At 37.4% G+C, this 14,016-nt stretch overlaps 1 protein-coding gene across 1 annotated transcript in view; it reads left to right on the top strand.

The window, feature by feature from the left end:
- Nucleotides 1-2,788, top strand: part of pudp (pseudouridine 5'-phosphatase) — a 32,054-nt gene extending 29,266 nt beyond the window's left edge. Inside the window, exon 4 of the mRNA XM_052127033.1 lies at nt 569-2,788. Within this exon, the coding sequence (XP_051982993.1) occupies nt 569-745 (177 nt within the window). The 3' untranslated portion in view covers nt 746-2,788. The remainder of the gene's footprint in view (nt 1-568) is intronic.
- Nucleotides 2,789-14,016: the final 11,228 nt, after the last annotated feature.

The raw sequence follows: 14,016 nt of genomic DNA, 5'->3' as shown, positions 1-14,016 counted from the left end.
AGGTGCACATTATTGGAGTCATATCACAGCAAATTTTGATATTCAAGAGGCTGATGGTTTGCGTGATTCTCAGAATTGAAATTGTGGGCTGATATTTGGATACTTCCTGTCCATGATATGGCTAATTGAAATTGGTTTTGTTGAACTTGGATAGTATGAATGAATGACTGGGAAGACCAAAAGGCTTCAAGAGACAGATCAGCTGGCATTTAAACTTCTGAAATGCACTTGACAGTTGCTGTCAAACTCTTTACAAATCATCTTTTATCGAAACTCTAACCATAATAATAGCTCTTTACTCTTTTACCCTGCATAAATGTGTCTCTGGAAAGTACAAGAAAATCTGTTTCTGAAGATGATAGACATGCCACAGTATGGCAGTTATATCTTTCTACTGTGAAGGGGTACTTATTGTACTAGTGGATTTTCAGCCTTGGACTTGTCCGTCTTCCACTTTTGGATTTTCTCTATTCACAATCAACATTACCATAATTAGTCAGTTTTCTGTGTTAAAATATGTGTGCCTTCAATTGTATTAATTTAGTCTGTTCTGGTTTTCCCTCCACAGTGTCTAGTATTTGAAGATGCTCCAAATGGAGTAAAGGCGGGCCTGGCATCTGGAATGCAGGTGGTGATGATCCCAGATGATAACCTGGACCACAGCCTCACCAAGGAGGCCACCTTGGTTCTCAGAAGCATGGATGACTTCAGACCGGAACTTTTCGGTCTCCCAGCCTACCAATAAGAACAGTAATCACCATGGTGATTTCAATTCCACTATAAGTTTTTGAAGAAATGGAAGCAGGCTGATCTATAGCTCATGTAATAAAAAAAGTTAAAAAAACAAAAATAAAAAAATTCTATCAGCTTTAGATTTGCCGTACAGAGACAGAACCGAATTTTGATTCTGTCTAGTCATGGCCTCAGTGGTTTAATTTTATTAGGCAATCTCAAGGCTGTATCTCTTTTCTCTCAGACTGACCATGTGAGTGACACCAAAACTAATTTAGATTATTCTGCTCAATTAACCTTAGTCAAACCATTAATCCATATTGACATTTTGTGTTTCAACCAAACAGAGTGTAATGTTGAATTTCTTATATATACAAATCGCATTGGTGCTCTCTTCATGAGTGTTTGTTCTTTTCGTATGTCTGTCTGTGTGTATATACATCTCTAATTAGGTGCATCTTTCAAGTTCACAACGTTGTGGTCATGCTTTGAATTTACAGTAAGTAACGGTTCAACAAACCCATTCGACCAGCCATGATTTCTATTACCTTTCCCTCATGGAGAGGTCTATTAAAATACCAAAGAAATTTTCGAGTTTGAACCATGTTTCGTAATCCAATAAAGGGTATCCTAGACCGCAGTCGCCTTTCATCTTCTTCCCATGTTCACCCTCATAGAGCTGGATTTAGCAGGTTCACTCTTTCCTCTTCAGTGCTGTCTAACATCTCAGAGAGCTCAGGCCCATCTCTCTGAGCCTTCCCCTCTGGTAAAGGGTTTTTTCCAGCATCCACTTCCTCCCCGTATATTCTGAGTCCTTTCATCCTTAAAGATTGGGTAATCTGGAAGGCTTTTCTTTCTTAGGGAATTTCCACTCCAAGAAAGCCTTTTACATGTCATTTCACACTTAAGGTTTAGGGTGTGAGTGACTGAGGGGATGTTAGCATATGCACACACGCTTATTCCTCGGTGTAGTACATATACTTAAATGCTTATATTGTGTATAATAATTTTATTATGTTGATGATTTTTGAAAAGAACAAGTGAGACCCATGAAACACGAATGAAGCATGGATTGTGGTGCCCATCATCTGAGAACACCATGTGTTTTAACATATTTGTGTGTATTAGACATACATTTTATTGTAATGGAGCATACTTGAACAACTCAACAAATTCAACAAATAAATAAAGATATATGGTACTGAATATAGTACTGCACAGGCAACTGGACTACTGGTTGCTTCTGCATTTCAGCCCGGTATTGGTTACAAATGACATGACTAAAATTGCAATCAGTAACGCAATCTCTTTTGTTAAATATATAATCTAAATAAATTATTTTTGTATTATTTTTCGATTACCTCTGACCTAACTCTTGCTCATTTGATGTCACATACACTCACTGAGCACTTTATTAGGAACACTACAGTCCTCATAAAGTGGCCGATGTGGATTTTTGCGGTGCAGTGCTTTCTGAGATGCTATTTTGCTCACTACAATTGCACAGAGTGGTTACCTGAGTTACCATAGCCTTTCTGACCACTCAAACCAGTTTGGTCATTCTCCGTTGACATTTCTTATCAACAAGATATTTCCAACTACAAAACTGCTTCTCACTGGAATTGTTTGTTTGTTTTTTGGCACAATTTGGAGTAAACTCTAGATACTGTTGAGTGTGAAAATCCCAGGAGATCAGCAGTTAAAGAAATACTCAAACCAGCCCATCTGGCATCACTAATCATGCCACAGTCGAACATTTGTTCCCCCATTACAATGCTTGATATGAACATTAACAAAAGCTCCATGATTTTATGCATTGCACTGCTGCCACATGATTGGCTGATTAGATAAATACATGAATAAGTAAGTGTACAGGTGTTCCCAATAAAGTGATTGGTGAGTGTACATTTGAGTAGGACAATCTATACCATTTTGACATAATGTTGCTTACATGCATTTAAGACAAATTGCTTAATGAATCAAACTAATCTCTATTTGTCTGTTATTGAGTGAAATAAAAAAAATGCACTTAAAGGGTTATAGATTTGTATTTTTTTTAAACTTGTCTTCCAAGTTGAATTTTATTTCATTATTTATTTTTTTATTTGGCTTCCAGAATAAATAATTAGTGAAGGTCAATGGATATAATGTAGACATACTGTAGTAGTATGTAGCTTTATATCAGCGATGTAAAATAACTTGCATAATTATTGAGAAAGCATGGTCTAATCATTTGAATGATGCTTTTGTCCACAGATTCAGAAGCATGGATCACAAATGTATTTTACATGGTGTAAAAATATGAAGGAAGTTTCATGTTTCCCTCCTGATGCTGATGGAGCTCTAGACCCTACTCGGGTGCGTTAAACAAACGTGGCCTTACTCGTCGATTTCCATTATGCATTCTATGGGTGGTAACAGATCAGACCAGTTATATTTGTGAATCAGCATCCTAAAAAACAGTCTCAAAATTTATCAGAAAGGCAAAAGTGCGTTCATTAAAATTTTTGAAGCAGAGTACAGTTTACAAAACTAAGTTTACTGCACTATTGCAATCAGTATGGCATTTATGTGTGGATTACATTGTGAATATGAAATAACATGTATTTGTGCATTTCAGTACGTTTGATGGACAAAAGCCTTCCAAAGTCATAGCGACACATGGTTATATGACACACAGAGTGATAATTCAAATAATAATTCAAATGTGTTGTTAGGAGTTGTTTATATATGCAGTGCCGTTTACACAGAGTAATGCGTTTTGGGTAATCGGATCACAAGGAGACCCTGGACGTCTATTTTGACCTGCTTTTTATGGATTTTGAAGGGAGAGTATCTGATTTCATTATGAAATACATTCATAATTTTGTCAGTTTATTACTGATGATAATAAAGCTCAAAAAGAAAATTAAATATATAAAAATCAAAACACCGTTTCTCTTCATTATACTTACATTTAATCTAAGCACAAACTTGATGTCTATACAAGACGTTTATAGCAGGGTTATATTAGTGGATTACTTGTTTTAACTGTCAGATATGTTTGCTTTTCATCTGTCACTGCATGTTGATATGAGGCACACTGAAGTAGATACGTTAACTTCTAGTTATTTCCTTTAAATTTTAATGTAAATGGCAACGGATTGTCTAAAACACATCTTAAAGTTACAATCCAGATTTACAAATCACACGTATAGCAATGGGAGAGTTTATTCCTAATAAACACTTTCCTGTAGACACAGTGTGAATGTTATTTTGCTATATATTTTCAACATGATTCACCTGCTTGATTGCTGGTGACTTGAATCCAGCTTTGCAAAGAATCACTCCCTTTTGCAGCCTCCCTAACTCCGCTTTTTCTCTTTCCTTTGCAATGTATTATTTAGCGAAGGCATGGAACTATAAATGGTGTGCAACACACACTTTGAACATATACAATATGCACAGCATATGACTGCTATGCAGAGCTGGTGTTATTTAACATTACATTTCAAGATTATTTAAGTGTTATTATCACTGTCCTCACTGCTATTTTTATATTTATAGGACTGACAAAGGCTTTATATATTTATGTATACTTTAATACACCGTACATTGTAAAAGACAGCTTGCTTTATTTATTCAGTTCAGCAACAGTTGAAGGGCTCACTTTATCATTTTTTATCATTTTTATTATATTTATATATAATATTTATATTATAACTTTATGATTTAGCTGTGCAGCAATGGTATTAATTGGACAGTCTACATTTATGTTTAAATGATAAAAAATGAAAGTAAAGTATACATTTTTAGAGACTTACGTTAGCTCTGCCATCTGATTGTTCACCGTATGAACACGTTTTTAGCACATTTGGGCCCACTCAAGCAATGCCATTACTAATTAATGCACATTTTCTAACATTTGGACCCGCTCAAGTGTCAAGAGCCCCTCCCCCATTGCACCTGATCCGCTGCCTGCAAAACGAGATGCGACGCAACAGCCAAAGACGGTCGTCTACTGCATTTTTACATAAACAATAAAAAAAAAAAAAAATATGCAGAGAGTGTTTTACTATTCATCATGTATTAATTGCTTTGATGCTGTGGATAAAAAAAAATGTCTACAAAATTAGTATTTGCAAATGAAATTACTTTTCTCCAGAGGGGCACCTCAGCCAAGGAGGGCAAGGGGCAGTGGCTCGGGTGACCTTGTCTGGGGAAGTTGCAGTAGTGCGCACGGTACATGACCATCTGCTCTGTGATCTGAGTCGCGTACTCAGAACATCAAAGGAGATGAGCTTGCATCATTTAGTGTTTGCTAGGCTTTAGATTTGACATGGAATAATTTGCAGTGGACAAGATATTAAGTTTTGGAAGACAGAGTTTACATTGCACAGTCTGTTTTTGCCCTCTGTCTCCTTAAAAGAGTAATGATTTTTGTAAATCCAGTCGACAAATGCTGAGTGAGACCTCTTCATTTTTTGCGTAATTATAGCCACCTGGTTAGTACCAGGGTATATAAGCAATAAGCTGAATTAGATTTTTTTATTTAGGGGAATAAATAAATTATTGTGGTTGCCTGATTAATATGCTATCATTTTATCCATAAACAAGTAACTGTAATATGATTTAAATTTAATGTAATCCAATTACAATTACTTGATTTTTGTAATCTGATTAACATGAAAGAAGGGCTCGCTCCAGTTTGTTGTACTGATTTGTACAGAATGGGAAAAAAACTACTGAAAATAATGATGGTAAAGTGTGTAGGGATATGTGGGTAATGTTTTATTTTATTATAATTTTTTGTCTTCTGCTTCTCTTGCTCTTTCTTGGTACCTCGTTGGCTTTTGTTCATTGTCGCTTTTCAGGACAGTGTGTGCACCTGACGACTTGTCGGTCAGATTTCAAGCAGGTCTGAACTCTGTCGTAACGTCTGTGACTTGATTGGGCAAGATGCAGAAGTGTGCACACTACATGATCATCTGCTGTGCGATCTGAGACTTCTCATTGCAGATCAGTGGCCAATCAAAACATCAAAGGAGACGAGCTTGAATCATGTAGTTTGCGCTAGGCTTTAGATTTGACATTGAATCATTTGCAGTGGACAAGATATTAAGTTTTGGAAGTTTACATTGCTTAGTCTTTTTTTGCCCTCTATCTTATTTAAAGATTAAAGATTATTGTAAACCCAGTGGTCAAATGCTGATTGAGACAGCTCCATTTTCCATGTAATTATAGCCGCCAGTCAAGTGGCTAGTATCAGCGTATATAAGCGATAGGCTGATTTATAATTTAGAAAAGATAATAGTTAGGGGGATAAATAAATTACTGCAGTTGCCTGATTAATAGGCTATTATTCTATCCGTAACTAACAGGTAAGTGATTTGATTTAGATTTAGATTTTAGATTTAAAATTTAATTGAATCCAATTACAAGTACTTGATTTTTATAATCTGATTATGCAATACAAATTACATGTAATCCATTACTTCCCAGCACTGTGCCCTTGTTTCAATGCACAACAAGACAGATGGAGAAGGGGAGATGCCTTAGGCTGGCCACCGGCCATGTCCAATGTTTACCTAAAAATAAGCCATCTCTGCCTGACCAGACCACAGACAACCCATCCTGGGAACACTTTGATTGGTCAGAAATGGGACTGTCACCTGAATGCCAGTAGGCAGAGTATAATATGCAGGTCTTTCGGGAGGTGAGCTTGCTTTATTTGAGGGTGGTTTAAATGGCTAGTGGGACGAGAGATGAAAGCAAAATGACAAATAGAGCTGGATAGGATAAGAGAAAGAGTGGTTAGTAAAGATATGGAGAGGAAAAGCTGCAAGAGAAGAGGGAAAAAGCAAAGTGATAAGGATAGGAAAGAGGGAATGAAGCTTTAGGAATGACTGCAAGAGCGGTAACATTGATATATAGAAAACCGAGGGAGCAGATACCAAGAGAGATGGCCCTTTTCACACATTCTGTTTCTCTATTCACTGCAACGCTGAAGGGGCAGAGTGTGTGGACTGCATTCATCCACAATGTCAGTCTTTGTCAGGATTTTATCAAAACTAAGGGAACCAGCCCTTACAGCAGAATACACTTGTCGAAGAGACTTTTGGTATGGATGACCTCATTTCAAACATAAAAGCCTTTGTTTCATCCTCTTAGAGACTGCCAAGTCCTGCTGAACGAGTGATACTACTGTTCCATAAAAAACCTCATCTGATAAGTCAGACAGTCCTTGATTTAAAACCTCCATTCAGACACCTCTTTTCATTGTTCAGTTATAAAATAAAAGCTTTAGAGAAAAGAGAGGCTACTTACTGTACTGTCTTTATTTAAATTAATCTTTCATGTGAAGTTGCAACATTTACTTAAATTATATTAATTTAAATGAAAGCCATACTTGTAGCAGATAATATTTAGACTAAGACGGAGCACTTGTATTAAAGGGGTCAGGACATACTCTTTTTTTTATTAAAGTATTTCAAGTAAAGTTTTTTGTTTGTTTTTTGCACCAAACAGTAAAAATGTGGTCATATATAATAATTTTCCACATTGTCTCTTGCCCTCTGTCTGAAATGCTCGGTTTAAAGCTGTCTGGCCCTTTAAGACTTCACTGTTGTGATTGGCTAACATCATGTAGTCCTTCAAATTCAGCCATTTTTGAAACGCAGTCTGATGAAAATGAACCAACTCCACACTACATTACAAAACTATATTTCAGGGTTAACACATAAGGCACACCCAACACATTTTATCTGAATGTTTCAAACTGTTCACTCAAGCAGCACCATATACTATCAAACAGTCATGACATATTAAATATTCATAAATTAAATTAATTAGATCATAAGATTTACTCATGGTTTTTCTTCCAATAGTCCAGTTTTAACTGCCCCATTATTCAAAAACAGTTCCTTTGCAAAGCTTGAATCATATTGTGACTGTTTCACAAGCAATCCACACTGATATGTTCTGAATGCACAATCGTAATACAATACATGGTTAACTTGGGTGCTTCAATCGGCTTCAACTGGCCAAAGCAGGGACACTGTCTTCATATCTCACATCTTCCATGTTTTTTTTTTACACACAGGACTGCAAGTGTTTCTCATAGTCAGTGGCAGCTGCAGAATGAGATACACTTTTAAAAGTTGCACTTGGACCACTCTTAAAATACTGCGCGCATTACCGGAAACACATCAAAACTATCAAAGATGTCTATACTGCATGATAACAATAACAAAAGTCAACAATATCTTCAGTATCTCACTGCCAGGTTCTCAAAGTGGTTAGAGTAGTAGAGATGCTAGCACAGAAGAAAGAGAAAGACAAGGAGTTTATTTATTTTTTATTATTGTTATATAGTAAGTGCATTTAGTGTGGATTTGGTTAAGTGCTCGTGGAAAAGATGTGTTTTCAGCTGGTTCTTGAATGTTGAGACAGTTTCAGCAGATCGTGGGGAGGTTGGAAGATCATTCAACCACAGAGGAACAGATAAAGTGAATGATCGTGAAATGGAGTTTAGACATAGACCAGGAGGATTGAAATCAAGTAAGAGGGTTGTTCCATTGGCTGTTCTGAAGGCCAGAGTGAAAGCCTTGAATTTGATGCTGGCAGCTTCTGCTAGCCAGTGGAGTAAAATCAAAAGTGGGGTGATGTGAGCCCTCTTTGATTGAAGACCAGATGTGCTGCAGCATTCCGAACTATCTTCAGTGGCATAATCGTGCTAGCTGAAGGCCGCCAACAGGGCATTACAGTAGTCCAGTCTTGAAATTGCCATAGCTTTGACCGGGATCTTTGCATTATATTCTGATAGGAAAGGTCTGATTTTCTTTATTTTGAAAAGCGTGAACCTGCAAGACTGGTATACCTGTTATAACACTTCTATCAATATACACTATATATATATATACAGTCAAAATCAGTAATTTACATACACCTTAGCTAAATACATTTAAACTCAGATTTTCAAAATTCCTGACTTGTAAGCACAGAAAACATTCCCTGTCTTATGTCAGTTAGGATCACTACTTTATTTTAAGCAGGGCTTGACATTAACTTTTTGAGGCACTTGTCCTTCGGACAAGTAAATTTATGTTTCACTTGTCCTTGCACAAAAGTCACTTGCCCGGGTAAAGATTTATAATTTCATTTATTTTTTTGTGTCCCAAGAATAGAGTTCCCCTTCAACAAGAAATAAGGATCTCCAGACTCCATAATACAAAGTAATACTTTGCACGCTGGTGTGCAGTGTATCACCAGAGGTAGTGGTGACTCTTGGTGTAAAAAACACTATTACTCCACAACACTATTCATCCTCTGTATCTTCGGACCGATGCCTTGATTCCCAGGGGCTAAATCCTGGGCGCCGCTGCCTTTGGCTGCAGGTCCACCACCTCTCCACCACCAATCCAGCATCAAAGTCTTGCAACTTTGGGCCCTCTACTGACAGAAATAGCAGCCTATGAAGCTGGACTGAGCTGAGGCTGGTCCTCCAGTCGGACTTGATCCGTTTCATGGTTGAGAACCCTCTCTCACACACAGCTGTGCTGACTGGCAGGACCAAGTAAATTTTCAGGAGTGTCAAAAAATATTTATACTTTTTATAACCACAATTGTTGGTCTTGTGCTGTCTGCGACGTTGGAAACGTCACGAAATATTATTTTTTTATTAATAATTATAAAATAAAACAAAGATGTTGGACGATTTTGAAGTAGGAGGAGAAAATTAGATGGAATTTTCATTTTGAGGTGAACTAATGCTTTAATGCTTGCTTACAGTAGCTACACAGCTGCCGACGCTAGCTAGCTAACGTCACTTGTCAGCCAGGTTGGGTTGCGCCCGACAGACGCCACAGAACATTACTCCGTCTTCATAAATAACCCAGTCGAATTCATCTTTCCATTTGGTTAAAAAATTTCGTTCCCGTTTTAATTCGTATGTTGTTGGTTTAAGGTGACTTCTTGTTTTTGGAGCTTTTCCTGGCGCTTGGCCGGGCTGCGGAGCCTGAAGAAACATAACTCTCCACCACTGCTGCCAGCAAGGTTTTCCAGCCCAAAACCTCGTCAAAAACCGCGAGAATTGGCCAAACCCGGTAATGATATTTTTCCCGCAGTGCTGAATGAGAAGAGCCATACTCTCGAATCATATACAGAGAGGTAATGTAGGCTATAGGTGATTTATAAACAGTCAGTTTATAACCTGAAAAAATAACGAGGCATTTTAATGTTTTCTAAATCAGTGTTTGCTGGAAATATACCTCCATCTCCGATGTAAAGCAGATGCGCCTTTAGAGAGAAATTCATATGGATTGCATAATCAGACGGTAACGTTAGGCTATTTTCTTTCGATTCGAATTGGTTCTTTAAAAGTGGACATTTCAAGCTTTAGCCTAACGTTACATAGACTATATTTTGTTTCAGTTCAGTTTCAGTTCACGGAGACCATGAAAGCGCTCTGATTGTTTTATTTTATTTTGCAAAAGCACGTTTTCTTGTTATTGTGAGTTTACACAAATAAAAGTAGTTGCAAATTATGTATTATTATTTTCAGTATGACCAGAAATGATAGAGTATTTAAGTTGTTTCCACTGTTGATAGGAAAACGCAAGTGTTCACGCCACGCCTCTGTTCCATGCAGTGCGCGCTCCACACTCCGCACAAACCCTTGGATATGCGTCAAAATCTTGTGTTTATTAAAAAATTTGTTGTTTCAAATCGATTAAATTAAATCTGTAAAATAGACGTAATGAGTGGCACATAACATGAAGTAACATGGCATTTTATTTTGTTTGAAATTTAACTTGTCCGGTCGGACAACTAATTTTCTCTTCTACTTGTCCTACAAAAAATCCACTTGTCCCGGACAAGCGGACAAGCCTTAATGTCAAGCCCTGTTTTAAGAATGTGAAATGTCAAAATAATAGTAGGGAGAATAATTTATTTCAGCTTTTATTTATTTCTTTACATTCCCAGTGGTCAGAAGTTTACATACACTTTGTTAGTATTTGGTAGCATTGCCTTTACAGTTTTTCTCAGTCACTTTGGTACATTTCTCGAATCATCCTCGACATTTGCAAAACAGTAAGTGCATTTCTCAAAACAATTCGTACAAATAGCAAAACACCATGGATTACCTGCACAAGCCAGTCTCTTGCTCAAAATCCTTAGTTCATCTCTCAAAAGTAAATATCTGTGTCAATGAACATGTCAGAACCATCAGAATGACAAGTTCTTGAGTCATTGTGTACGGATAAGACAGTCAAATTGCTTAGTCATGTTGTCAATATAACAGTGTACTCTGGAGGGATGTTCTGATGTAAACTATGGCAAAAATTTTGATGACAATTATTGTAAATTGTAGGTTACACCTTAGTGTATGTGGGAGTTTGATTGCAAGAGACTGGACAAGATTCACATTTACGCTATTACTGTTTGTACTGTAATTTGTTGACAGACTATGTCATTGTGATACAGAAAGGAAAAGACAGCACTGCATAGCACAAAGAAAAAAATAAAAGTAGAAATGTGAACATAGGACCATCTCTGTAGAGAGTGTCTAAAAAGGTGACAAGACGCTCTGTATTGTATGGCCCAATAATGGGAATATGCGTTAGCACACCATTCTCAGAGATAGCAGCACCCATGGTTATGTTCCCGCCCCGTTGGCCAGGCACATCAACTGTAGCTCTGTGGCCGATGATATTTCGACCACTCCTTCTGCGTTTTGTTAGGTTGAAGCCAGCCTCATCCATGTAGCCTCATCCAGTTCCATTATACGCTATATCCAGAAGACAAAAAATGAGTTTTATGAATTACATGCATTTTCATTTTGGGCAAGATACAGTTACATCAAATGTATACAGCACATGTTGCATCTTCTTTTCTACAGCCATAGCAAATGTGTAAAGGTCACACTTACTGTACTGTATATCACTATACGATGTTGTACTGTTTACTGTGAGGTACAGTTGATGCATTTTCATACATGTTTTACCTGTACATACTGGTAGCGCAGCTCCTTCACTCTTTCACCATTTCTTTTAAATGGAACAGTGTACAGCTGCTTCATATTCATTTGGTGTCTTTTCTGCACCCTGTCAATGGTTGAGATGCTGACTCTTTTGATGTTTTCAAAGATGTTGTTGTCCTCTATAATGGCACTATGTATCTCCCTTAGTCTTATGGAATTGTATTCTACAGCCATGGTGCAAATAGCCTCCTCCTGTTCAGGTGTGAAAAGGGGCCCTCTGCCACCCCTCTGAAGTTGTCTTGCAGTCCTACGTGGAAAAAATATAGTAATGCAAAACACAAAATTGAGTAAGATAAAATGTCACTGTTTACATGTAAAGTATACTTACTGTATATTGTAAAATGCAAGTGGAATACTGTAATATTGTATGAAGAATTAGAGAAAGTATACAGTATTACAGTATAGTGTCTATTGTTAGATTACATACCTGTTCTGCCGATGAAAAGTCGGAATGATTGAGGACACAGTTGTTCTCCCAACATTTGGCTGCACCCTTCGACCAGCCTCGGCCATTTTAAACCCATGATTGAGAACGTGGTCTACAAGTGTGGCTCTTATCTCATCAGGAATATGTCCTTGGCCTCTTCTGCCTCTTCCTCTGTTTTGCCTCCCAACTCCTTTGCCACGCAGCCTCACTCCTCTTCTTCTTCTCTCTGGCTGTTGACCCCGTCCAATTCCTTGTCCTTCCATTGTCAGATATTGTAACATTGTGTTGTGCTCCGGCTATATATATACTTGCCAGTTGATGGTTCATGAAATGCACCTTCGTTAGAGAAAGTCAAGATTCACCTGGGAGCAATTTAACATTTCAGGACAGATTAAGAAAAAAAGTCTAATGGAAATGTATAGAAATATGCTTGACATATTATGACACTTGTTCAACCATTTTGCATGTAAAGACTTATGCTATGAACTAATGCCTAAATGTTGTGGGGGGTGAGACTATTCAACAGAGACCCATTATAATACATTTTGATCAGCATGACATAAGCAATTGATAATGTAGGAAACAGCAGAGAATTGTACATAATCATTTGCATGGATGTACCAAAGCATTTGCAACTTGTTCAAAGAAATGAGAAACTGCTTTTATGATGTGCACAGACACAATGATGTGAAGATTGAACAGGTAGTTTTGAGAATTTCAAATCTGATCTGAGAAATGTACCAAAGCAACTGAGAAAAACTGTAAATTGTTTAACTTGTGTCATACGTTTTGGGTAACCTTCCACAAGCTTCTCACACTAAGTTGTTGGAATTTTGGCCCATTCCTCCAGACAGAACTAGTGAGTCAGACTTTTAGACCTCCTTGTTTGCACATGCTTTTTCAGTTCTGCCCACAAATTTGTGGGCTTTGTGATGGCCACTCCAGTACCTTGACTTTGTTGTCTTTAAGCCATTTTGCCACAACTGTGGAAGTATGCTTGTAGTTATTGTCCATTTGGAGGACCATTTGCGACCAAGCTTTAACTTCCTGGCTGATCTCTTAAAATGTTGCTTCAATGTATCCACATAATTTTCCTTCCTCATGATGCCATCTATTTTGTGAAGTATACCAGTCCCTCCTACAGCAAAGCACCCCCACAACATTATGCTGCCACCCCCCTGCTTCACAGTTGGGATGGTGTTCTTTGGCTTGCAAGCCTCACCCTTTTTCGTTCAAACATAACAATGGTCATAATGGCCAAACAGTTCAAGTTTTGTTTCATTAGACCAGAGGACATTTGTACAAAATGTAAACTCTTTGTCCCCATGTGCACTGGCAAACTGCAGTTTATAGATAGATAGATAGATAGATAGATAGATAGATAGATAGATAGATAGATAGATAGATAGATAGATAGATAGATAGATAGTAAACAATACTTCAAAGCGATGACACATTTACATCAGCCTTCTATCTTTCATGAGCAGACTTGATATGAAAGATTAAAACAAAAAACTGAGAGCACCAAGATCAGACTGCAACAAGTCAAAACTGATAAGATATTTTGTACTGCAACATTGTGTCTTAAGTGGAAAGCAAGGCATCCTGCATTCTAATATTGAAGTGAAAGGAAAGTATACAGTATCATGCTTTTGAATGATCTACATTTGTTATCCAAGAAAAACTGAAAAAAGAAAAAAAGATTTTGCCCTGCAATTTTGCTCTGAGTGAAAAGCGCAGAGAGAAATAAGGTTGCAGCATCCTTTATTCATACAGGCTTGATGAGAGAATTAATTATATTATGACAGCAGGTGGTTGAGCAGAAATGGTGGGAGGA

This window comes from Xyrauchen texanus, chromosome 5 (genome assembly GCF_025860055.1).
Source record: "Xyrauchen texanus isolate HMW12.3.18 chromosome 5, RBS_HiC_50CHRs, whole genome shotgun sequence".
Classification (NCBI taxonomy): domain Eukaryota; kingdom Metazoa; phylum Chordata; class Actinopteri; order Cypriniformes; family Catostomidae; genus Xyrauchen; species Xyrauchen texanus.
Note: the sequence above shows the minus strand (reverse complement) of the source record. Positions and strands in the feature narration are given on the sequence as shown.